The sequence below is a fragment of the Heterodontus francisci genome, chromosome 17, assembly GCF_036365525.1.
Source record: "Heterodontus francisci isolate sHetFra1 chromosome 17, sHetFra1.hap1, whole genome shotgun sequence".
NCBI lineage: Eukaryota > Metazoa > Chordata > Chondrichthyes > Heterodontiformes > Heterodontidae > Heterodontus > Heterodontus francisci.
Window position 1 is genome coordinate 56,256,518 of NC_090387.1, and position 25,306 is coordinate 56,281,823.

General features: G+C 40.0%; 1 protein-coding gene across 12 annotated transcripts in view; it reads left to right on the forward strand.

The window, feature by feature from the left end:
* The window catches only part of fto (FTO alpha-ketoglutarate dependent dioxygenase), a 465,612-nt gene that overhangs the window by 166,924 nt on the left and 273,382 nt on the right, over nt 1–25,306 (forward strand). For 11 of the 12 annotated variants that reach the window (XR_010976712.1, XM_068049465.1, XM_068049472.1 and 8 more), the window contains exons 6-7: nt 275–418; nt 14,173–14,292. Coding sequence is in view for 11 of the 12 variants with exons in the window: in XM_068049465.1 (XP_067905566.1) it covers nt 275–418; nt 14,173–14,292 (264 nt within the window). In the remaining variant the exon portion in view is untranslated. Of the gene's footprint in view, nt 1–274; nt 419–14,172; nt 14,293–22,421; nt 23,579–25,306 lie in introns of those variants that run through there. The other variant, XM_068049470.1, reaches the window with a different exon arrangement.

Below are 25,306 nucleotides of genomic sequence, written 5' to 3' on the forward strand. Positions count from 1 at the left end.
ATATGCAAGTAGGATAATATTTCATAACACAGTGGTAATATATTAACAGGATTCAGCAGCATATCTTGTACATGAACAAAAAGATTTGTAAAATAATGTAAGTATTTAAAATTAAATAGCAGTGTTTCAATCTCCACAGTTTTAATGCTTATGATTAAACAGAAAAAATTTGAGCACAACACACAATACCTAAATTATGTTTTTCTCAGATCCCTAGTATGTTATATGTATGTGGCTACCTGGATAATATACAGCCAAACTATGTATTTTACAGTGTTCAAGTGGTACATTGGACTATATTTTTGGACGTTGTGCTGTAGCCATGAAGAACCTGCAAAAGGATCCATTGTTGGGCATTTCCTCCCTGACTTCGTTGGAGCTTGCTTTTGTGAGACAAACAGAAGAGATTCACAATGAGGTAAAAACAGTTAACTGCATATTGATTTCATTTTTCCATGATTAATGGCATGTTAATTATTAACTGTTCTGAACAAAATAAAATTGAAACTATTTGGAGTTAAATGCACTAGACAATAGTTGTGACTCAGTTGTTTGTCAAATTGCCATATGACAATAAGTCCAGATAATTCACAAAAACGAAAATATTTATTTCAGACTATAAGACAAAGTTATCTTAGGATCAGATGTAAATCCTTAGTATAAAATGATTCTAAGCTATGATGGCTTATGTTAGTTAAAATGCAGTCCTGTGTTAGAAGCTAAAGGACCAGTCAGTTTGTCTATCTAGACATTGCTGAAAGATGTTACAATGGCTAGTTAAACTCAGAAACAACAGCCCTGATTTTAATCTGGACAGAAGTGCAATGTGCGGGGGCCAATGCATGTAGCAATCTGTCCACCCGCCCCTACAGCTTCAGGCCTGGGAAATTTTAGCTGCAGTGTCTTATTTAAATAATTGGTCTTGGCTGGCAGGCGGGAACGAGATTTCGGGTAGCGGGAAGACACTGCTGGGAACCTCAGGGGACGGTCCTCCACAGTGTGTTCTGAGGGGTCCTGAGGCTCCAAAAGGATCTTTTAAAAAAAAAAACAAGCAATAAAATTTACCTGGCTGCATTCTGGCCACAATCCTATTTGCGTCCAGGTTTAATTGGTGGTTCCGGGATGAAGCAGGGCTTCATCAATCTTCAGTTAAAATTGCATGTGATTCCCAATGGTGTCATAAGAGGATGTAATTAGGTCCCTACTTACCTGGGGTAGGTCCCTGTCCCAATGCAAAATATAATCGCAAGTTAAAATGGTAGTGGTGTAAACAGCTCGGGAATGGTATAGTAAGTTCCTGAACTTGATTTCAACGCCCCACATGCACCATTACCTCCAGGTGTGCAGGGTTAAAATTAGGATTAGTACATCTTAAACACTACCGACCAAGGTAATTAAGCTGAAGCTTTCTGAATGTGAAATTTTTCAATAAATGGCAGACATTTTACTGCCTACCCTTTATTAATCTCTTTGATATAAAAGCTCTTCTATTACTTTTGAGACTTCTGATGCTAGTCTAAAACCTAATGAAACTCTAATAATTATTGCTGGGAATATGGATATTACGATGTAATTCTGGTATTACACTGCTGATTTGTGAAAACTGTTTGGTTATTCTGTGTGTCAAAGTCACTTTGAGTACAGTGTCCTTTGTGGCATGATAGCTTTCTCTGATGGAGTCAAGGGCAATCTCTGCATAATACCATGGCAGAGTAAAGATTTGTTCATATTTGTTGGAGCTATTGCAGTACTGAATACCTTCTGTGAGTTACATTGTCTCAAGGTCTGGAAAAATGTGAAGGAACAAAAAATGATTATGTGAAGGAGCAAGGGCCACTGTCATTGTTGCTTGCAATAAAATAGCAGAAGTTTTGCAGAGAAGTTAGTAATTGTCATAGATAAGTCTCAACATGATAACAATGAACTACCCTGCTGACTGATGTCTCCTGTGAGGATCATGGTTTCTCTGTACCCTAGTCACAACTATGATAAAATGACAGCGTTTTTGAACAACCGTGAAGCCAAATAATATTGCTTTCCAAAATATTTGAGTCTGAACTGCCACACTTACGGCTGTTCAAATCATAAGCCTTTTTATATATTGCTCTCTTTAACTTGAATTGAAGTTGGTCCTTGGATAGTGGTTAGAAATATGACAGAGTGCAGACTTACACTGAAAGGTCACCAGTTATTTCTGCAGTGTTGGAAATGACAGATTGGGCTGTAGGCTGCGGGTTACCCATGAGAGTCGCATTTTTTGATTCTTGATTTATTGACTCTTGGTGGCTAAATAGGCATTGTCTTAAGTATATTTTTCTTGACTTTACAATGTGCCCCACTGATGGGCCTTGCACAGAAAGCTCTTAGTGTATGTGAGTGAGCATTCAAATACAGCAAGCTGAATCAATTACCTGGCCAGCCTTGAGGTAGTTGCAGCAAAGCATACTAACACACTATTACAGAATGAATTACGTTATCAATGCAGCTAGCAGGTGATTGTGTGGTCAGTAATAATTCACACTAAAATATATGATCTGGCAGGCTTGATTGATTGGTGGGCCTCTGAGCCAGCTGGACCATGTTTTCTGGTCCTAGCCAACCTACAGCTCGGGGGTATAGCTAAGAGCACGCTAGGTATTGATTCTTTACTCATCAGATACCACCTTTTCGTCCTCTGAAAATTGATTGAGTTTAGTCTGTGAGCAATGCAATGTAGGATAAGCTCAGCTGCTTAAATTGAAAGGGGTTAGTATAGTTTGACTCTGGGGTTGCTGTGGAGAATATTGGTCTGCAAACAGTCACAACAAGGGTAATGTATGATTCAGCATGTCAGAATAGGATGCCGATGCAGTTGGTAGTTTGCCAGGTACAAAAGGAAATTAAATATGGATTACCTGAGCAGGTGACCTTCATTCACCAGCATTTGTAAATAATTTACTCAGCATGTCATGCGCACTAAATGCCAAGCACCCTTAAAACTGACCTTCGATATTTAGTCCTGACTAAGAACCTGAGCTTCTGCCTTTAATCAGTAATTACTTCTGTTGTGCAATCTGACGGGGGTGTTTAGAAAAGACTGCTGGGTTTTACAATTCATTTTGAGAGCTCTAACTGGGTAAGTAGCATTTAGTCTGTATCTGTATACATCTTCAGTAGCAACCACTCCTGCCTGCAGCCTGGCATTTGTGACCCAGCATGCCACAAATTCACATAGCAAGCGGACAACCCTTTGAATATTGGAAACCGATGCCAAAATAGATCAGTCACATTTCAAATGATTTCAACAATCTCCATGTTTCAATCATTAGCCTTTCCAGGGTTATTGGAACATTTCTTGTAGGCAATGGTTAACTTTAAAATACATTGTGATGACAGGTGTAAATTCAAGTCTCAGTGCTTAAGTGCATAGTTAATGCCACTGAGCCTGATCCACAAGAACGTGCAGAGTCAAATTCTTTTACTGTCATAGAGTCATAGAGAGATACAGCACTGAAACAGGCCCTGTCAGTTACCAATCTTGAATATTTGTCTAAATGATGAGTATGTATGTTTTAAAACATTTTGGAGATTATACAATTAATGTCTGAATTCTGATGGTAGAGCAAAACAGTCTTTATCCACAATGTCAATCATTCAGGAGGAGAATGCAACTTTCAGAGATCATAGGTTAAAAAAATTGAGTGATTGTCACACGTTTTTACCTTCCATTGAATTGTGGCTATCTCTGGTGCATCAGGACTTCCGCCTTCCACAAAACAGTGTCTGTCAGCCTTGCTGATCTTCGAGCCAAGGGATCATTAACATATTTTTGGCAAGTATTTAAGTTTGCCCACTTACCAATACGGTCAATCATATACTCTATTTTTCCCAGAATACAACACACTAACCAGGTTTCTTTATAAAAGAACAACAAAATTATCAGTTTATTATAAAACTAGTCTTAATCAGTAATGAAGTAAAGCATAAACACACAGATTGAAATTTTAAAGTTCCATTTTTACCTTTGCTCCTCACACTCACTCACTCACTCACTCACTCACTCACTCACACACTCACTCACTCACTCACTCACACACACACACACACACACACACACACACACACACACACACACACACACACACACGTTAACCAGAAAAATACAAGGGATTTTTGTTCAGAGCTCTGTTACAGACAAAAAAGCCTACTTAGGCTGAATACTTGCTCATGCTTGAAGAAAACAGCAGATGACATAGGTTGTGTTCCAAAACTGACATACAGTCTGGCCTCCAAGTACATGTGGACAGGTCACTGGGATCTTTTAGAACAGTTCTTTTCAGGTGGTGTTGAGAATTAATTTAGCAGGCTTTTCTTCAAAGACAGGGAGGCAAGATGAGTTGACACAGTTGTCTTCTCAGGGTCTTTTAGAGAGGTACTGGAAAGCTGAGCTGGGTTGTGGCCTTCTCTCCCCCTGGGAATTCTCGCCTTCTTCTGCAGGCTTTTAAAAAGAGATGGAACAGGCTGGGCTGAGCTGGGGTTCTGTCCTGACCAGGGGCGCGTGACTGATTTCTCTGCCTACATCTTCCCCAATTACCGGGGTTTCTGTTCTATTTTTAACTTGAGTCATGTGACAACCAATAAATGTTGTTGCTTAACTAGTTCTTTCAGTGTCCTCTTGATGACCCTCTTGAAAATAAAACTGGTCCAGCATTTCTTCAGTTTGACTATAAATTCCTCAAAAAATATTTTAATGAAAACAGAATAATTTTCATAACAATTGTGTGAAGATGTCATTGATCCATAATACTCAAGCTTATTTTCCTGTTGTCAACATGAATAATGTTTTCTAACACAACTATAATAATCTCGAGACCAGGGCACATACCCATGTATTTCAAAAATGTTAGATTGTGAAGGCAGTGCTCCATCAGGGCTAGTTTCACTTTGAAGTGTGCTCACCACCAACAGGAATTCACTGCTAAATTATTTTCAGCACATTTTGAGAGATGGTTCACACAGGGGGCCTGGTGTAACGAGTCAACGTTCTTAAATTTCCATTAGTTCCAACATCATTTGCACCACAAAAACAAAACGTCTGATTTCAGAATTTCATTTTATATTGTATTTTAATTACTTGTTTCTGTACTCAGGAAAATAATAATGGAAAGCATTAATAATAATGGAAAACTAAGTATACATAATCCACAGGTACAGAGGAAACTCCATTAATCTAACTTGGTTTCAATCTTTGCCCCGTGAACAGCCTGTCTCCATAGCCTGGAACCACCAGACCCTGAGTTTAAAATTCCTTTAAAAGAACTAGTTCTGCTGTAATCTTCAACCAAGTCACTGCTAGCCTTGCTGCCAACCACATATTTTTTGCAGCTGCGTTGTTAAACTGTTCCTGCTTCCAAACTGTTCCTGCAAAAAGCCTAATGCAGCTCTCAAGTATAAACAGATTTCAAACAGTTTGATGTCTTACCTCAGAAATGCATTATTTTGTGCCAGATTGTACTGCTCCTCCAACCACTCTGCTCCTGTAATGTGATTTATACTGGATTCTTTTTTGAATGCAAAATTTAACAGCATTAAAAGACCACTGTTTTATCAAGTTTGGGGACAGAGGAGTTTACAATGAGGCAGATACCGACATGATGATATTGTTGCATTGATAATCATAGCCTATTGCTATAAATTTCAACAAATGTGAAAATGCATCGCAAAATTCTGCTGGAACATCTGCAATGTCTCATGCAACATGAACTTGCACGAATAACTGATTTGGGAGCCATTTTCTGCTCAATATAACAACAACAACTTAAATTTGTATAGTGATAATGCTCTGTTAAAAGAAAATGTCGGTAACTTTGGACTGCAGTACTGCCCCTTTCATATAGATTAATTGTATAATTGTGCTTTATATATGTCACTATGTCTTTCTTGGACAACAGTGGTTCTTTAACACTGCTAAATTTTACATTAGAGAAAAATTGGTATAAATCACATTTAGAGCAGAGTGGTTGGAGGAGCAGTCCAATCTGGCACAGAATAATGAATTTCTGAGGTAAGATATCAAACTGTTTGAAATCTGTTTATACTTGAGAGCTGCAATAGGCTGTTTGCAGGAAGAGTTTGGAAGCAGGAGCAATTTAACAACGCAACATGTGCAGTGATCTTTGGTTCTTTGATTTGTTCATTTTTATTTAAACAATGGATTTTCAACCCAGTGGAACTGCTTGCTGTATTATTGAATAGGGATCTTGTACACAAGGTGCTGCTGCATTGTGAGATAGTACCTACCATTTCTATTAATACCCTACTTCTACTTTCATTATGGGAGCGAGGTGGTTGAAAGAGTAGTGAAATCTGACGAGGTAGAAACACAGTAGGGGTAAGGTTTAAACTATTTAAATACTCTATGGGCTGGATTCTATAGCAGCCTCAATGTTCGGATCCGTGGCGGGGGGGGTGGGGGGGGGGAGGTGGGGATGTGGGGTGGGGGGGGGGCATGAAGATGGCCCGGATGACGCCCGCCACGGACCTTGACGCTGGCATGCCAGGCCCGATATTGCTGGCAGCGGCGAGGTCACGTGGCAGCCACCCCGCCACTCAGTGACAGGACTGCCATTTAAATATTTAAATAAATTAAATTACCTGAATTAATGAGTCTCCAGTCGCCTCCTGAAGTCCCGCCGCAATCTTCACCCTTGCGGCCGGCACTGCCCCCACTTCGGATTATCGTCAGGGAAAACGAGACGTAACACTGGTGGGGAGGTGGGAGGAGGTAAGTTTCTCAGTTCAGGGGGAGGGGAATGGGGTCAAATGAACTCCATGGGTGTAGGGGGTGGTAGAAATGGTTATAATTTAAAGTTTGTGCAATTTGGGGGGGTGGGGGGGGGGGGAAGGTCAGATTGTGAAGGTTTTGGGGGAAGGGCAAATAATTAATTTAATTGATATTGGGGGGGGTGGGAGGGGGGCAAAAGAAATGTATTTATTTTATTTCAATTTCACTTTAAATATTTAAACGTCCGGGTAGGGCTGACAGACCTTTAAAAATGGCGTCAGCTGACGTCATTGCCGAGGAGCCCACCCCCTCCATGTGTCCGGGGTGAGGGTGGGGGGTCGCCGCCCCGGCTATTTTGATGAGCCCCCGCGCTTGGAATTGCGGCGGTTCTTTGGCATGTGGCCCGCACAGGCGGGTCGCCATTTTTTTCACCCGCCGCCTATTTGAGCGGCGGCTTATGAAATTCAGCTCTATCTGTCTGAGTGCAGTGTCATGCATTTCACAATAATGATTTTAAAGTAGATGGAATTTTAACAATGTAACTGAATAAAGGGTCCATCAGGAAATAGTATCTGAAGGTCCTCAGTCAAATTTGGTGGGCCCTGGAAGAGGGATCTGTAAATTACTGTAAACTGTGATATGTCAGACAATGCAAAACTGCCCATCTGATGCATCCATTCGCAAGCGCAGTCATTAGAGTCAGATGTATGACCACCTGATCATTGTGGATTTGCTTTGCAGCTGATTTTAAACTGGAAGGGCTTGAATGAATGAAGAGCAAATACACTGACACTATTAACTGTGCACTTCAATTCCATATGCTAATGCATTTGGAATTCATTCACAATTAAATATGAAGTTTAAAATAAGCCATAGAAATGCTCAATTGACTGTTGGCTGAGATCCAAATTCAGAATTGAGGGTGGACCATGGGTATAAAGCTATGTCCTTTTGGATTTATATGGAATTTTAGAGAGTATTTGCTTGGTAGAGGGAATTTTGGGGGATGAATTGTTGTGCTCATTAAGATAAGGGATTCCCATTGTAGGCACCTAATGTAGGCATCAATCACTCTCAAGTCTGGTACAGCATACAGAGGAAAACTCACTTTGTTTTACCTCAACTAAATCTCAGAAATGTATGCCATCCAACACTAGTGTGGCATTTTTCCAGCTATCTTTCTGTGATTGCCAAGCAAGTTGTCAGTTCTGTGCTGTAGCCCTCATTCACTGGGGATTAGCTATGTTATTGACCTCCAGGTCTGGACACCCAGAGGTTTCAGCATTTGGTGTCTCCCGTAATCTCTGGGAGGAAGGGACTTGACCTTAGAGGTTCCATGTGTCACCACTTACCGCATCATGTGTGGAGATGTCTGCAAGGGCCACAGTCTCATTCCTAATGACTATACAGTATAGGGGCTCATGGGGTCATCAGAAAAAAGGAGCATTATGACATATAAGAAATAATTATAACCAGAGTTCTAAACAAGTACTAAATAATGCTACTGCACTAGAATTGGGACCTTGCTGGAAATTCTAATTTCAGATAAGAATCTTGCAACCAGCCAAGAGGACACGTTCATCCCATCAATCAGGGCTGCATTCAAACCCAGGCCAAAGTGTAGAAAGAGCATTGTGCTTACTCACAATGCCACCGAGTCCTGGGGCAGGCTAATTTTGTATCTTTAAATCAGATGCTCAATACTTTGGGGCAGTTAGGTTACAGCAGGGGCTGATAGTAATTTTACCTTGCAAAGAAAACAGTAGGATTCTCAGTCTGTTTGTGACAGTCATTCTAGTTGAAGAAAGGTGGATGTTTTCAACCTTCTCACTTAAAGGATGTCAGGATGTGTTATCCCTTTTTCGTCACTATAGTATTTTACAGTGCAGAACCACAGCAGCTGCTGTAGAGTTCTTTTATCATCTCTTTCAGGTTTTGATCATGGAAGGTTGCTTGAGCAGTCTTGCATTCAGAGATTCAACTGAACCAGTTTCATTGGCTGAAATATTACGTACCCCAATGCTGCCCCTCCCTGCCAACACTGGGAGTGGGCTGGGAGGCATTGAACGTAAAATTGGGTGGGATGGCCAATTACTGGCTACTTAAGGGTCTTTTCATGCCATCAGTGGTATTTTACCAGCAGTAGATGGGCACCTTGCCACCTGGGCGGCCTCCTTGTGGGCTGGGGCGGCCCTCCTGATCGGGTACCCTGTGCCCCATGGAGGGCCCCCTGAGCGGCATGGGCCACCTCTGCTGGATCACTCCCCACCCACACCCTCGCGATTGAACCGCCTCACCCTCGCCGGGGCCTGACTGATTGGCCCCAGCGAGCTCCAACCCACTTACCTGCTTCTCTGGTCTCCATCGCTGTTTGGGTTCCAGGACTACTGAAGTCCCAGCAGTGGCCACCGTTCCCAGTGATGCTGCTGGGACTGAAGAGCTGCCAGCCCTCCGATTTGCCGGCAGCTCTTGGAGGCGAGACATCCTGCCTCAGGGGCGGAAGCCACGACTGCAGGCAGTTAATTGCCTGAGGACCGTGAAATACGGTGATGGATTTCAGGGTCGGTGGAGGCAGGCTCGCCCTGGCTTTCCAACCAGTGGGCAGGGCCACCATCTCCTCATAGAATCCCAGCCATTGTTTTTCCAAAACCAACCACTAATTATTTACCACAAGCTACAGTAGTGAAATTAAAGAGACACTGCACTTATTCAGGGCTCAAACCTAATGCTGATAAACAGGAAAACTCTAGTAAATATTTTAGTTTTGGACTTAGCATTCTGACTGTTTGCTTGCGATATTCTTATTCCAGTGCAATACCATCCCATTATTCAGAATTGTTTGGAGCTCTGGTTGTTATGTCTTCTTCTATGGCTTTGGTTCTTTTTTCCAGAAGACCCTGTTGGCTCCTATTCTCTACAATAAATCAAGAGAGTAACATTATGGAGCTTGCAGACATCTCCATGATGCAGTAGGTGACAAACTACTGTCTCTTTCGTCCCACAGATGACTGCAGATCGGCAAGTGCAAATGTCAGTAGAGACTGGGATTTCCTGGTCTGGAGGCCAATGTTAGACTATATGTTGGCCCCTCATTGATCAATCTTTAAATCCTGATTACTTATGGCTAATGTGACAACTGAAGCTCAGAGCATTAGTTTGTCAGCTGTAGTGTGACAGGGAGTTTATGTATTTACTACATTGAAGGTTACAGAGAAACTGGGGCAAAATAAGACAATATAGTTCACATTTTCAGAGGCGGTAATTCCCCAATTTAAATACAAATACTAAATAGGAAAATTCAGCTCTGTAAACTTTCTTCTTTTCTTTTTCAATTCCTCAAACCACAAACATAGTTGTCAATATTTTCCTTTTTACTCATGGGCAGATTTGGGGTGACCCACAAAGTGCTACAATGACAGTTTTTCTTCCAGCAAAGTTGTTTGTTTCATTGCTAAGGATTAATAAAATGTGGGTTAATGAGAATTCCTTGCAATGTGAAATACATTTGTGATCATTATCTGCATAACAGAAAGGTATAATTTTCCAGTTTCACATTTCATTTCTTTATTTGTAGCCATTCTTAATGCACATTCAAACAATGCAGTACAGGCAGCACAAAATGACTGCATATATGATAAATTCAAGGGCTGTATGTGTGCAAATGCAGCGATGAGCCGTGTGGCTCCAAGACAGAATTTCATGCTTCTAAGTTTTTCTGTTCTGATACTATTCAGAAACTAGAACTCATTTCTAATTATTTTGGTTGTGTGGATTGGATGTTTTCTGTGCAAACCACATAGAAGATGATGCCCCAAACATTCACTAAAAGCACACAAAAATTATCTAAGTATTTTCAGTAGCTGCTGTATGATTTTCTCTAAACAGTTCTGCAAGACAATATGTGAATGATTATTAAAAACTGTTTTTTTAGAATTTTGAATCTCCATAAACAAATAGCAGTAGTATATTTTAGTTCCTTTTCTAAGCTCGTAACCGCATGCTCATATGGACAAAATTAAATCATTTTGTGAGATATGTTGAATTTATTCCAGAGGCACCTAATTAGCAAACCCATGACTTTTCTTATATAGCGGAGAAAAAAAAAACATAAAATGCAGTGCATATGTTGCATTTCAATATCAATTTGGGGACCTTGCATGGGCTGGGTCTGACTTGTACACTGTACATGGGATCACTTGTCCATAACTGAATATTTTATTTGTTTTTGTTGAAGACAGTGTATACATCAGACATTAGTTGGAACACACGAGGGACATTGTTAATAAAACTGCAACCATAACAAGTATGAAACATAGGAACAGGAGTCGGCCTTTCAGTCCCTCGAGCCCGTTCCACCATTCAGTTCATAGGAAATAGGAGCAGGAGTCGGCCATTCGGCCCATCGAGCCTGCTCCACCATTCAAACAGATCATGGCTGATCATCTACCTCTACGCCATTTTTACCCACTATCCCCATATCCCTTGATGTCGTTAGTATCCAGAAATCTATTGATTTCTATCTTGAACATGCTCAATGATTGAGCTTCCACAGCCCTCTGGAGTAGAGAATTCCACAGATTCACCATCCACTGAGTAAAGAAATTCCTCCTCATCTCAGTCTCAAATGGCCTGCCCCTTATTCTCAGACTCTGTCCCCTTGTTTTAGACTCACTAGCCAGAGGAAACATCCTTATCCACATATACCTATCATGCCCTGTAAGAATTTTGTAAGTCTCAATGAGATCACCTCTCATTCTTCAAAACTCTAGAGAATGCAGGCCCAGTTTCTGCAATCTCTCCTCATGAGACAGTCCCGCCATCCGTTGCATTCCCTCGATAGCAAGTATATCCTTCCTTAGAGAAGGAGACCAAAACTGTACACAATACTCCAGGTGTGGTTTCACCAAGGCTTTATACAATTGAAGCAATACATCTTTACTCCTGTACTCAAATCCCCTTGCAGTAAAGGCCAACATACCATTTGCCTTCTTAATTGCTTGCTGTACCTGCGCACTAGCTTTTAGTGACTCATGAACGAGGACACCTAGGTCTCTCTGGACATCAACATTTCCCAACCTCTCACCATTTAAGAAATACTCTGCCTTTCTGTTTTTTCTACGAAAGTGGATTACTTCACACTTATTCACATTGTATTCCATCTGCCATGTTCTTGGCCATTCACTTTGGCTGTCCAAACCCCTTGAAGCCTCCTTGCATCCTCCTCACAACTTACATTCCCTCCTAGTTTTGTGTCATCAGCAAATTTGGAAATATTACAATTGGTCACCAAATCCAAATCATTTGTATAGATTGTGAACAGTTCTGGCCCAAGCACTGATTCTTGCGGTACCCCACTAGTAACAGCCTGCCATGCTGAGAATGACCCATTTTTTCCTACTTTCTGCTTTCTGTCTGTTAACCAATTCTCAATCCATTGCAGCATATTACCCCCAATCCCATGTTCTCTAATTTTGTTTACTAACCTCCTATGTGGGACCTTATCAAAAGCCTTCTGAAAATCCAAATAAACCACATCCACTGGTTCTCCTTTATCTATGCTACAAGTAGCATCCTCAAAAAACTCCAACAGGTTTGTCGAACACGATTTCCCTTTCAAAAATCCATGTTGACTCTGCCCAATCATATCATTATTTGCCAAGTGTCCAGTTATCTCATCCTTTATAATAGATTGTAACATTTTCTTTGCTACTGATGTCAAACTAACAGGTCTGTAGTTCTCCATTTTCTCTCTCGCTCCCTTCCTAAATAGTGGGTTACACTTGCTACTTTCCAGTCTGCAGGAACCCTTCCAGAATCTATAGAATTTTGAAAGATAACCACCAATACATCCACTATCTCTATAACCACCTCCTTCAGTACTCTGGGATGTAGCTCATCTGGTCCAGGGGATTTATCAACTTTGAATCCAATTAATTTTTTGAGTACCATCTCTTTATTGATACTAAATACTTTCAATTCCTCATTTTTACAAGTCCCTTGGTTCCCTAGTACTTCTGGGAGATTTTCTGTATCTACCTCTGTGAAGACAGCCACAAAGTAATTGTTTAGTATCTCTGCCATTTCCTCATTCTCCACCACAAATTCTCCTATCTCCGCCTACAATGGACCCACATTTGTCTTTACTAATCATTTTCTTTTGATATATCAGTCCGCCTTTATGTTTCTAGCTAGCTTGCATTCATAATCTCTTTTGCCTTTCTTTATCAGTTTCTTGGTGCCCCTTTGTTGGACTCTAAATTGCTCCCAGTCTTCAGGCTTACCACTTTTTTTGGCAACCTTATAAGCCACTTCCTTTGACCTAATGCAATCTTTAACTTCTTTTGTTAGCCACATTTCCTGCTGGGCTTTTGTGTCTTAGAGAAATGTATATTTATTGTAAACCATGTAATACTTCGTTAAATACTAGCCAATGCCTGTCTACCGTCAAATCTTTTAATGCATTTTTCCAATCCACCATAGCCAACTTGTCCCTCATACCTTCATAGTTTCCTTTGTTCAGATTTAAGACCCTAGTTTCAGAATGAACTATTTCAAACTTAATGCAGAATTCTACCATATTATGGTCACTATTTCCTAATTAGCCCTTTCTCATTGCATAATACTAAATCTAAAATAGTCCCATCTCTAGTTGGTTCTTCAACATACTGCTCCAGAAACCCATCACGTGCACACACCAGTAATTCATCCTCCACAGCATTAGTGCTAATTAGGTTTACCCAATCTATATGTAAATTAAAGACGTCCATTATTACTGTATTACCTATGCTACATGCAGCTCTAATTTCCTGATTTATACAGTGCCCAACATTACCACCACAGTTTGGTGGCCTATCAACAACTCCCACCAATGTTTGCTGCCCCTTGCTGTTTCTTAGCTCCACCCAAACTGATTCTACATCTTGCTTCTTCGATCTAAGATCCTCTCTCACTAATGTACTGATCTCATCCCTTATTAACAGTGCTACCCCACCTCCTTTTCCCCTCCACCTATCCCTCCTAAATGACGAATATCCCTGAATATTCAATTCCCAGTCTTGGTCACCCTGTAACCACATCTCCGTAATGGCAATTAAATCATACCCATTTACCTCTATTTGTGCCTTCAAATCATCTATCTTGTTGCGAATGCTGCGTGCATTCAGACAACATGCTCTTATCTTTGTCTTAACATTATTCCTTATTCCGATCCTATTTGATGTTTGCTTTCGTCTCGTCTGCCTTCCAATTTTGCTTACTACTTCTCTAGACAAATGTTGATAGTACTAGACAAGTTTGCTTTGTGTTGATGGGCAATTTTCAGCTTTATTAAAAGAACACTACCTTTCCACAATAGTGTCCATGTAATTGTAGATCTCCTGTTTGAATGGAACTATACTTTCTTGCTGCAGGTGGAATTCGAGTGGTTGCGACAATTCTGGTTTCAAGGAAAACGTTCTGCAAAGGCGTGTGACTGGTGGTTTAGACCAATGGCAGTGCTGGAGAACTCTTGGAGAGAGATGGAACAAATGGTATGTAATTCATTCTGTCTCACTGGGTCCAACATTGAGCTGTGGATAGTGAATGATGCCTTGTTAACAAATGTGATACTTACTTCATAACTGCTTAAAATTAAAGTCCAGTTGGTGGTTAGACTGGTGCCTCTGATAGCTATGGTTAAAATATAAAAATACACTAAAAATGGAGTTAAGCATAAAAATGAAAGAATAGAGTCCTTTAGGAACCATTCTTTACACAATTGAGACGACGGCCATGTGACTCTAATTTGAAGCAGGGTAGTGTCAACGGCCCTCCCTCGATGGTGCTTGTTTGCAATCGTAAGATCTTGGACAAAAAAAATCTCAGATGAAGACAATTTATCATTCTAATTAAATTTGCACAAAGTTCTGTTCACCCATCACCCCTGTTCTCGCTGACCTTCGTTGGCTTCCGGTTATGCAATGCCTCGATTTTAAAATCCCCTTCCTCTCTCTTTAACCTCCTCCAACCCTATGACCCTCCGAGATATCTGTGCTCTTTCAATTCGGGCCTCTTGAGCATTCTGATTTTAATTTTTCCACCATTGTAGCTGTTCCTTCAGCTGTCAAGGCCCTAAACTCTGGAATTCCTCCCCTAAACCTCTCCCCCACGCTACTCTCTGCTTATCTTTCTTCCTTTAAACAACTTCTTAAAACCTACCTCTTTGACCAAGCTTTTGGTCATCTGCCTTAATGTCTCCTTATGTGGCTCACTGTCAAATTTTGTTTTCCTAACGCAACTGTGAAGCACGTTGGGATATTTTACTATGTTAAAGGCACTATAAAAATGCAAGTTGCTAATTTGCTGCTTTTATACCGATAACATGTTGGTCAGCACTTAACATAGCAATAACTTTTAAACAAAAATCCTCATATAGCAGTAATTAACAAAGCCTGTCACCTTGGTATTCATAGGCTGAGACTGCAATAAGGTAAAGCTAAGTTAGGAGTCAGGGCACAGGCCAGCCGTTTTGTATTCTTAAGGCACCTGCAAGTGGCTAATATAGAATTAAAACAGCAGAGGGCACTATTGCACCAGCAGTACACTGGAGCCGCAGCAGCCAGATACTGGGAAAGTAATTCGTACCATTTAACAATAGGAGAATGTAACCTATCATTTGAAAATGGCCTTACTCACACTTGCACATGGACATCCATTTATTGAGAACTTAATTTGTGCAATAAATCAAATAGTTAACTTGACTGGCAGAAGTAGGTTTTTAATAAAAGGAAAACGCTATAGAGATTTGGATGGAAATTTTGGCTCAGTCTTAATAACAAATATGTCCAATCGGTTCATATGAAACTAGTAACATGTGTAACAGATACTCTGGCTCCAAAAAGTCTCATAAATGACTGTATTCAGGTCAGACTGGGAATGCAGATTTAATTATTAGGATTTAAAACAATTCAAATTTCTTGTTCAAATTATAATTTCAAACAAAATAGGCCAATATTTAAAATGATTGAAGAGAAAGTACTTGAGCAAAATAGGTAGTTCCTGTGAACAATGCTTGTATCTATAGATTACTGTGTCTGTATATTATTGTGTTTCACTGTGAATCCTGATACATTTATAATTTATTTTACATTTTTTGACAATTTGCATTTAATTTCAAAATATTTCACCAACATCTTGTCCAATGTGCTGGCAAGTAAATCATTCTGATTTTCTGACACACACACACACACACACCATGGTGTCAAGAAACGGATTTGTAGAGATGGCATTATAGGTTGGAGCACCATGGTATGATAGAATGATGGGATAGAGCTCCAATCCACTTCCACTGTCTGACTTCAGTTGCACTGCTGGGGAGAAGCACCGAGAGCTTTGTCACAAGAAGGGAGGAAATAAATCAGAGAGAAAGAGCACGCATCATCCCTGGGCTGATGTGGCATGTTTTCTTGCAACCAGCTCAAAACCAGCATTGCCAAAGACTTGGCCTGTTGCCTGTCTGTCATCTCAGCCACAGTAGGTCCACCGGCCATTGGGACTAGAACAGGAGAGGAATGTGAGGGGATTAGAGGGCAACATTCATGTACCTGCAACAATAAAAATGCTCACTATGTCAAAGCAGGTTAATGTTTTCTTGACATTAAGTTTGAGAAGTCTACATTTAATGTATACATAATTTTCTGCAGCAATCCTGTGCAACAGACAGCAGTGTGACTTCGATATTTTAATTTCTATTTGTACACATTTGCTTAATGATTATGAAGGTTCTGGTTTGCTTTGCATAAACAAAAAGTGGAGCCTTGCACATAATATAATTTGCCCTAAAGCACTCATTTTAAATCATTTAAATTATATAATTAATAGCATTTTCATCACTAATTTAGTATTACTGTCATAGACATAAAAGTAAAATCACATTTCTTTTATAAGTCTTCAAGTAATTCTACAGTAATATCGAGTTTACTAGCAGGTTCTTGCTTGGGGTTTGTAAGACCTATTATAAAGGTAGTTAGCTTCACATTCCAATGAACAATCGTTTCAAACCGGTTAGCTTCCTCTTTTTCTTTGTAAACCATGTTGTTTTCCTGCAAAATTGGATGAAACAGTGACATGGGAATGGCACAAGAGAAAAACATGCAATGCCTTATTAGCAAAAATGTTTAATGACAATATGCAATCGCATTCACTGGAGCTGTATCCCTATAAGATGTGTAGTGTGCACCACATTAGGGAAGTTTTGATATTATGCTTATTATCATTGCTGAAAATCTTACTGCATCATTCTAAAATTATAGGTCCAAATGCATACCATCTGTTTTACTTTCTGAAAAATCAAAGCTATCAAGAATCATCGTTAGCCCAACTTGCTTTTTATTTCTGCTGCCTTTTTAAAAGAAAATTTCTTCTTTGAGCTGTAGTTTCTGATGAATTGAAATGATACAAAGGGTTAATGAGTCTTCTTGTAGTTTAATAATTCAGCTCCCTCAAACTCAGCCTACACCTCCATGCCAGACCTTCAAGTGAGATCATAAGAATCAATATATAAAGAAAATATTTTTTTTAAATAGCAAGACCAAAGGAAAAAAGCATTATAGAGGCAACCAGAATTCTCTGTAACCGTTTTGCTTTTCAGATATATCACTGATGAAACTCACTTCTTTAAAGAACACTCATGTCTAAGCAGGTTAATATAATGACTGTGTTGACTGCAGTGTTCTCACATTAGCTGCCACACTTAATACTTTGCCTTATAGTGCTGCGGGAATTGTAGACATGCTCTCAAACAACCATTGAGATGATACTAGGGCTTTAAGTGGCACATTTGAGCAAAGGTACAGTGCCCGTGCAGAGCTCTATATTGGGTTTGGCGCTCTCACAAGCATTTGGTGCTTTCAAGCACATTCATTAGAAGAAGCCATTATGCTAATCCAGTGAGCTGCTGTATGATAACCACATGCTGCTTTACATGCTTTTCTTCTTTCTGTGCTACAGGAAAGGTTTCAAAGTTCACCATCTCTTTTGTTGACCTACATTTGCTGAATTTTTAAAACCATCATCAATCAAATTTACACACTCCTGTTTCACATGTCGCAGTCTCCTTACAATTTTTGTGTGGTAATGTAGGTTACTTCAGTAAAGTCAATTTTGCAGAGTGTAGCCCTTTTATTATCATTTCCAATAGTACAATGATGGCAGCTGGTCTTTGCCAGCCAGCACATACAATATTAAACAGCTGAAGCTGAACATGTTTATGTATATTTAAAAATGAAAAGAGGCAAATAAATGGATAAACTAGGAAATTAGAAAGAGATGGCTGTAAAAATATTGGAAGTCAAGTGAGTAAGGAGAAATAGTGCTGCTACCATGATTTAACTTGGCTTGATATGAAAGGTATAGATATATACATTTATGTTAAACTCAGGTTAATTGGAGATAGTTGGGGCACTTTTAGCCTAGAAATATAAACTGCACGAAACAGATTGTATAATGACATAAAGCATGATCAGTGGTGCTGACATAAATAAAAAGTATTTTTAAATTCTATGATAATAAAGGGATTAAGATATAAAAAGACTGGATAAAAAACAGGTTTTACTATGACAAATCAGGTGCCGTCTTATTTACATATGAAAAATTACTTTCGTGCATTGAGTTTTTTAAAATTGCGTTAAATCCTTCTGGACTGAGAAGAAATTTCCTGTGGAATGCTGGGAATGAGGTGACCATGTACCTTAGTCTCACCAGTCCTACACAATGGGCTGAATTTTTAAAGCTCGCAGCCGTTCTTGGCGGTGAGCTTCCAAAATGGCACGACGCATGCACAAGATGTGCACCGCGCAGTTGCCGCGGTATTTGGCGCGGATCATTTATATGGAGGGGACAGAACGCCTGCCTCCCCATGACATAGAGGGGGCGGGCACTCCATCCTTGGCAACGGTGTCTGGCGCCACTGCGTAGGTGCCGGCGCTGCTGCCATTTTTAAAGGGCTTCCTTACAAGTCATTTAAATTTTTTAAGTAAACTGCAAGTTGCAGTTAAATTTAAACATTCCATTAAAGATCGAAGGCCCTCTCCCACTGCCTCCAATGACCAAACAATTTATTTATTTCCCTCTCCACCCCACCCGCCCCCCCCGAAAAAACCTTTTTGCTGATCCCGAACTTCCACCTAGCCCGGGGATCCGTCCCATATTTTACAGGTCCCCGGGCTTTAATTATCCCGAGGCGGGACTTCCATCCACTTGAGGGAGGAGGTCCCGCCTCCATGAGCTGCTGGCCAATCAGCGGGCCGGCAGCTCTTAGTCCCAGCAGCACCAGGAGGATCAGTCCTTCCCTGGTGAGGCTGGAGTGGTCGTTTGGGGGGAGGGGGGGGGGGGGCGTCTTGGGTCCCAGGGGTGGGTTGGGAGACAGGGGCGGCCCTCAATCGGGCACCCTGTGCCTGATTGCCATGGCGCCCCCCCCCCCCCCCCCCCCGGGATGTGGAAAGGCCGGCAGCTATTGCTGGGCGGCCTTTCACGTCCCCGGCACGCCCACTTACCACGGGTAAAATACCCATGGAGGCGGGCGAGGGCCCTTAAGTGGCCATTAAGTGGCCTCTTAAGGGTCTTGATTGGCTTCAGGCGGGCAGGCCATTTCCCACCCCCCACCCGACGCCATAAACCTGGCCGGAGGCAGAAGCAGGGCAGGTAGGCCTCCCAGAGCCTCCCGCTCAATTTTACGCCGCCCCCACGCCACTGTCCAACCCACTGGGGTGGCCTAAAATTCAGCCCATCTTTTGAATTCTGAATTTTCTTGACATTTTGCTGAACACGAACCTGTTTTCTGTCACATAACATCTTAAGGAACAGTATTTGATGAACTGCCGTGCCAAATATCAGGAAGAATTTTAACAGTATTCTGTAGCTGAACTGCAAAAATAGAGAATGTCTGATTCCTGAAAATTATGTATGAATACTACAATAGTACCCCTGAGCCAGTCTCAACAGCTTTTCAGAATATCATAATATAATTTTACATAAAGTACCAGTAAATTTGGTCAACAATACCCCCTTCCTTAAAGCTAATTGCATTTCTTCAAAAATACATTCTGGGGGTTGCCTCATGATTTCTCTGCAGTTGGAAGGAAAAATATCAAATACATTTTACCAGGTATTCTGGCTGCCAGTTTTTGGCTAGCTTTTTAATTACACTACTTTAAACCTTTTAAAAGAGGATTTGGGGTGGAGATTTAAATTGGACTGGACAATAGAGAGATTCTATTGCTAAACTCAGAAAACGAGCAACATTGAGTGTTTGCTATTTTCAGAGCCTACTAACTAGTAGCCCATATCCCAAACATTAACAAGTCTGGATACGGCACAAAATTTTACAAGACTCATTATCAAGAAAATTTCCAAAGCAATACCAAAGAAAATTTATTTTGTAATGATTAGATCACACGAGCATTTTAATATTTTTTTTTAAACAAAGCTATAGTTTAAAATATACGACTGTCATTTCATTGGCAATATTGTTGGGACAGATTTCATTGCTATCAGTATGATGTATATATTCAAACCAACTTAACTAGAAAAAATGCAACAGGATGGTTGTAGGAAATGAAATCCTGTGTTTTGCAGATAGGTTTCAAATATTTGTTTGGGAGAAAATTATTATTAAATTTCTAATTTCAAGGTGCCATGGTTCTTGAAAGCACAAGTCAAGAGTAGATCTTTTATATTTACCATATTCTAATGGCACTATTTATTCCTGGCATTTTATCTCCCTGTGGACAGTTTTCCCCCACAGTTTTCACTGTTGTGATGTAAATGTTGAACCTTCCATTAAAATGACATCCAGATAAAGCATCAAGCATTTTTGCAAAATATTACCCTATGAAATGATGAGCTATTAGATGAATGATGCATTTATTGAAAGATGAAGGTTAAGTAAATGTTTGTGTTTCATAAAAGGCATCTGAGATTGAAGCATTATCAGGTGTGAGATTAAGATAGCCGTCAACACCATTCAAAGATACAGTTACCTTTCAAAAGAACCTATACAAGCTTTGCTTTCTGAGTAAAAGAGGTAACATAAAAAGCCAGAATCTCTTGTGAGATGATTGAGACTTGCTGTGGCTGTTCCTAGATGCATAGGATAGCAGCCCGTCTCCTAGGGTCTGAAATCATGCAAACCTGAAGGCAACTAAAATTCATATCAGCTGCAAAATGGATAAAATCTGCAGACATAGCCTAAAAACAGCCTTTGTGTCTGTAAAAAAAAAATGCATAATGAAATCCAAGTTAAATATTTTGCATGTAATGAGCAGGAACTAGCAAAAGAAAATTAAATGTAACATATTTAAATATTTAGTGTTGAAGTACTGTTGCCTGCTCCGATAGTTTGTTCAGGAGCTCTGTTAACACTTACTTGTTCATAAGGATCAAAGAATAGAAAGCTTTTGATTCCTGCTCCATTTTACAGTATGTAACTACTGCATAATTAACAATGGTATATTTAGTTTAATTTAAGTCTTGTGAGGTATTTTGACTAATAATAGTTACTTCCATGCTTGCTGCTGGCAATGTCTCCTTTGCACATAGATAAAAGTAACATTCACTCAGTCACTGAATGAAAGGCAAGCAAAAAGCAGCAAGTAAGCGATATTCACAGTTATATTAGCAGAGCCTCTGCAGAGTATTTCTACAATCAGTCAGGAAGATGCAATTTATGAAAATGCCTGTCCAAATGCAACAAGAATAAATAAGATGAGAAATGGAAACATCATCATTTCAAACACATCTACTTTAGGAGAAATATAAAAGTGAATACTTGTCTCCTTAAGCTGTTGTAGTCTGCAGCTTTGGACCTCCAGACAGGGGTGTTGAGTACTATCCTACTGAGAATACATTGATGACAATATCTGTAAAGGCATCAGAGCAAACCATTGCATACAGCCTGACTTCTATTGTTTAATTCTCTAGTTAATAGCCATATTCTGAGGTCACAGAGAGTATGGAGTCATCAGAACTATCATGATTATCTATTCTGACTCACAGAGAAAAGGTGTATGCGAAATGAAGTTGACCAATCATTATCAACTCTAATGTCATTTAAGATGCCTGCATCACTACAGAGCTTGTTAGGGAAAAAGCTAAAACTGATTAAAATGGCTCAGCCCTTATATATCTGACAGCTTTTGATGGTTGAGGGTGTATTAATATCCAGCTTAGCTGCTGTTGGCACTTTGGACAGGTCCCAGGGAAGAATATGAGATTGACCAGGTTTTCCCACTGTGCCATGAAATCTTTTGCAGACACAAAGCAGTACTCTTGTACTAGCGGAAGAACAGATAAGGGTTTTCTTGTTGCCATTTAAGTTTTAGCACTAATGCTTTTCTCTATAAGCCCTTCCCTGGGATGTTGAAAGGGAATTGCTCTTTGAGTTTTTCAGGGATTTTTGAAATGTGGAATCATTAGTTTAAGTTAAAGAGATAAATTCCATTCCATCAAAATAGAAACAATAGGTTGTCTTTATCTGTATTAAATTAAGCAGATTTGTGAGGGTTTTTCAAAAGCACACATCCCCTCCAATAGTGCAATCACTCAATTCAAATCACAACAAAGGGTAACAATGAGATCAGAATCACAGCCAATTTTCAAGCCAATTTTTCTCTCCTGGTAATAGGGATACAGTGTGCCCTGTGCCTCTCTGATGATGAGCCTAGATTACAAAAAAGCTGCTGGAGATGTGGATAAGCAAAGCAAAAGCTCGAAACAGGAAATGTCAAGCATTGAAGACATTGTTGTAGATGACTACCTCAGAGCTTGATCCTTATCATGTTGCAAGAATGGACGTGAAGGAAAGACTTTTTAGATGGAGAGTTGGTCAATGAAATATTGCTTCAGGTGAAGCACCTTAGCTTTTCTACATGATCTATTGTTCCACAAACACTCACTGCCTAATGCATCTTGTTTCAGACTTTGTCTCTACATTAACCTTTCTAGAGGCAGATATGTCCTTTTAGCAAAAAAGGAAATGACTGTTGCAAAACATGACACTATTACCCATCAGGATAAATATGAGTTTAATTATCGCATAAAACAAATTAATTTCATCCATTGACATGATACAGATTTTCAACTGGTTGCCCAGCCATAAATCTGGTGCTATGGATTGGCTGTAAATCTGGCGTTGTGGATCGGCTGTAAAATTGGCACTGCCTACATGTAAAATTGGCGCTGTGGATCGGCTGCCTGATCTAGGAACAGCCTGATTTTCAAATAATGGAACAATGAAAATGCACTCGTATCTATAACGGACGGCCAACCCACAACATCAGTTTTATGGCTAGGCAAGAAGTTGAAAATCTGCCCTCCATATGCCTGTAACATATGCCATGATTTCTTTCCTGTTTCTGTTTCTTACGACATTTTGAGAACTCCATGTGAAAAGCTGCAGAATCTGACTCTGTGAAGGATGGAATTAACATATACAGTTAAAATGACAAGATTGCTGAAGCTCCTTGAATTATTCACTATCCAATGATACCAATTTATCTCTCTTTGACTGCTAGTCCGTGTAATACTTTTGAGACAGTTATTCTGATTGTACAATTACACAAATAGTGTAAACAAAAATATTTATTTAAAAAAAATTAAAAAGGACTGAACAAGAAATTAAATGGAAGTTAACAATTGGATCAGAATCCTTTGTAAAAGCTCATTTTTAAAGAAATTACTTGCCTCCTTCTTTGTAAAATACCTTAAGACTTCTTTGTGCATGTGTAAAGTGCTATATTAATTCAAGTAGTTGTTGCAGTGATATTATTCGCACATTAAATAATAGCCTATATGATTGGATTAAGCATTCCTATTCATTCTTATTATGTACGCAGAGGTTGAGTGCTACCACTGAATGGTTGACCCCTGAGGCAACGAGTACTAAAGGAAGATGAGAAAGGGGTTGAAAGTTATCTTTTTCCCCAACACTCACTGCTCCTCCCTGCTCAGTGAGTTTCTTCAGCAAGTAGTCAAGTGATACCTGTGGAAGGCCTCAGAGTTTGATTCCATCTCTGGTCTGTGCTGAGTTAGCCTACCTGAGCCACACAATCAGTCAGAGCTGCACAGATATCTCAGCTTGCCAAGGCTTGGGAAAGGGATAAGTAATGAGTTAGGATAGTTAGGTAGAGAGTTCCAGTACTCCAAATTAATGTCACTGAAGCATTGATTTTGGAAAGGCATTTGATGAGATGCTGCATGGGCGGCACAGTGGCGCAGTGGTTAGCACCGCAGCCTCACAGCTCCAGCGACCCGGGTTCAATTCTGGGTACTGCCTGTGTGGAGTTTGCAAGTTCTCCCTGTGTCTGCGTGGGTTTCCTCCGGGTGCTCCGGTTTCCTCCCACATGCCAAAGACTTGCAGGTTGGTAGGTAAATTGGCCATTATAAATTGCCCCTAGTATAAGTAGGTGGTAGGGAAATATAGGGACAGGTGGGGATGTGATAGGAATATGGGATTAGTGTAGGATTAGTATAAAATGGGTGGTTGATGGTCGGCACAGACTCGGTGGGCCGAAGGGCCTGTTTCAGTGCTGTATCTCTAAATAAAAGGGTTGATAAAACTGAGGCATATATGGCCAGATTATGCAGTAGTAATGATAGCAAACTCTCAGCATTCGCCTTCACTTCTTCTCTGAAACTGATGGTGTCTTCTGGAGTCCGCACATATGCAGTTAAATGCAGAAATCCAGATGTTACTGTCACTGATTCTACATTTCTGTATAGGGTGGATTGTTGAAGTCCCTGCAGACTGCAATTCATTAAAAATCATTGAACTGATGAGACCTTTCAATGTTACACTATTTTTCGAGCTATAAAGATCCTTGAATAACTTATACCTTGTTGAATGAGGTATGACTGGGGGTTTAACAGTGTACTAAGTTCATAATTGCTGTTGAATAACCTCCCTAGCCCTGAAAAACATATTTGATGTTTGTGGTAAATCAAATTTCTTCATTATGATAAAATAAATCCAACCTTTTAAAAATTATTAAAATAAAAGCAAAATGAGTTCCGAAGAAGGGTCACTGACCCGAAACGTTGACTCTGCTTCTCTTTCCACAGATGCTGCCAGACCTGCTGAGTGGTTCCAGCATTTCTTGTTTTTATTTCTTTTAAAAATTATTGATAGTTTGTTATATTTCAGTTTCTCCCTTATTCCCACATATATGTCCCAATCTTTATTTCACTTTCTGTAAAATTATACTAAAAAGTGAACAATAATTAGTGCTTCTTTTAACTTCCTGGTTTGCTCTCTGCAATAAATTTTCAATGTGTTTGGCTGCTTACCCTGCTTGATGACTTCACTGTTGCAGGACACCTGGAGATCCCCTTGACTTGGCACTAGATGCAAATCAACATCAGGAAAATTGAAATCGATGCCACAGGAATCATTTTCCTCAAGGTCAATGGCAAGCATCATTGCTTCGACACTGACCGAAAAATTAGGCCAATATTAGAGGGAATCTGGCAGTATGAATAGGAAGTTAGTTTAAGGACAAAAAATTGGGGCAG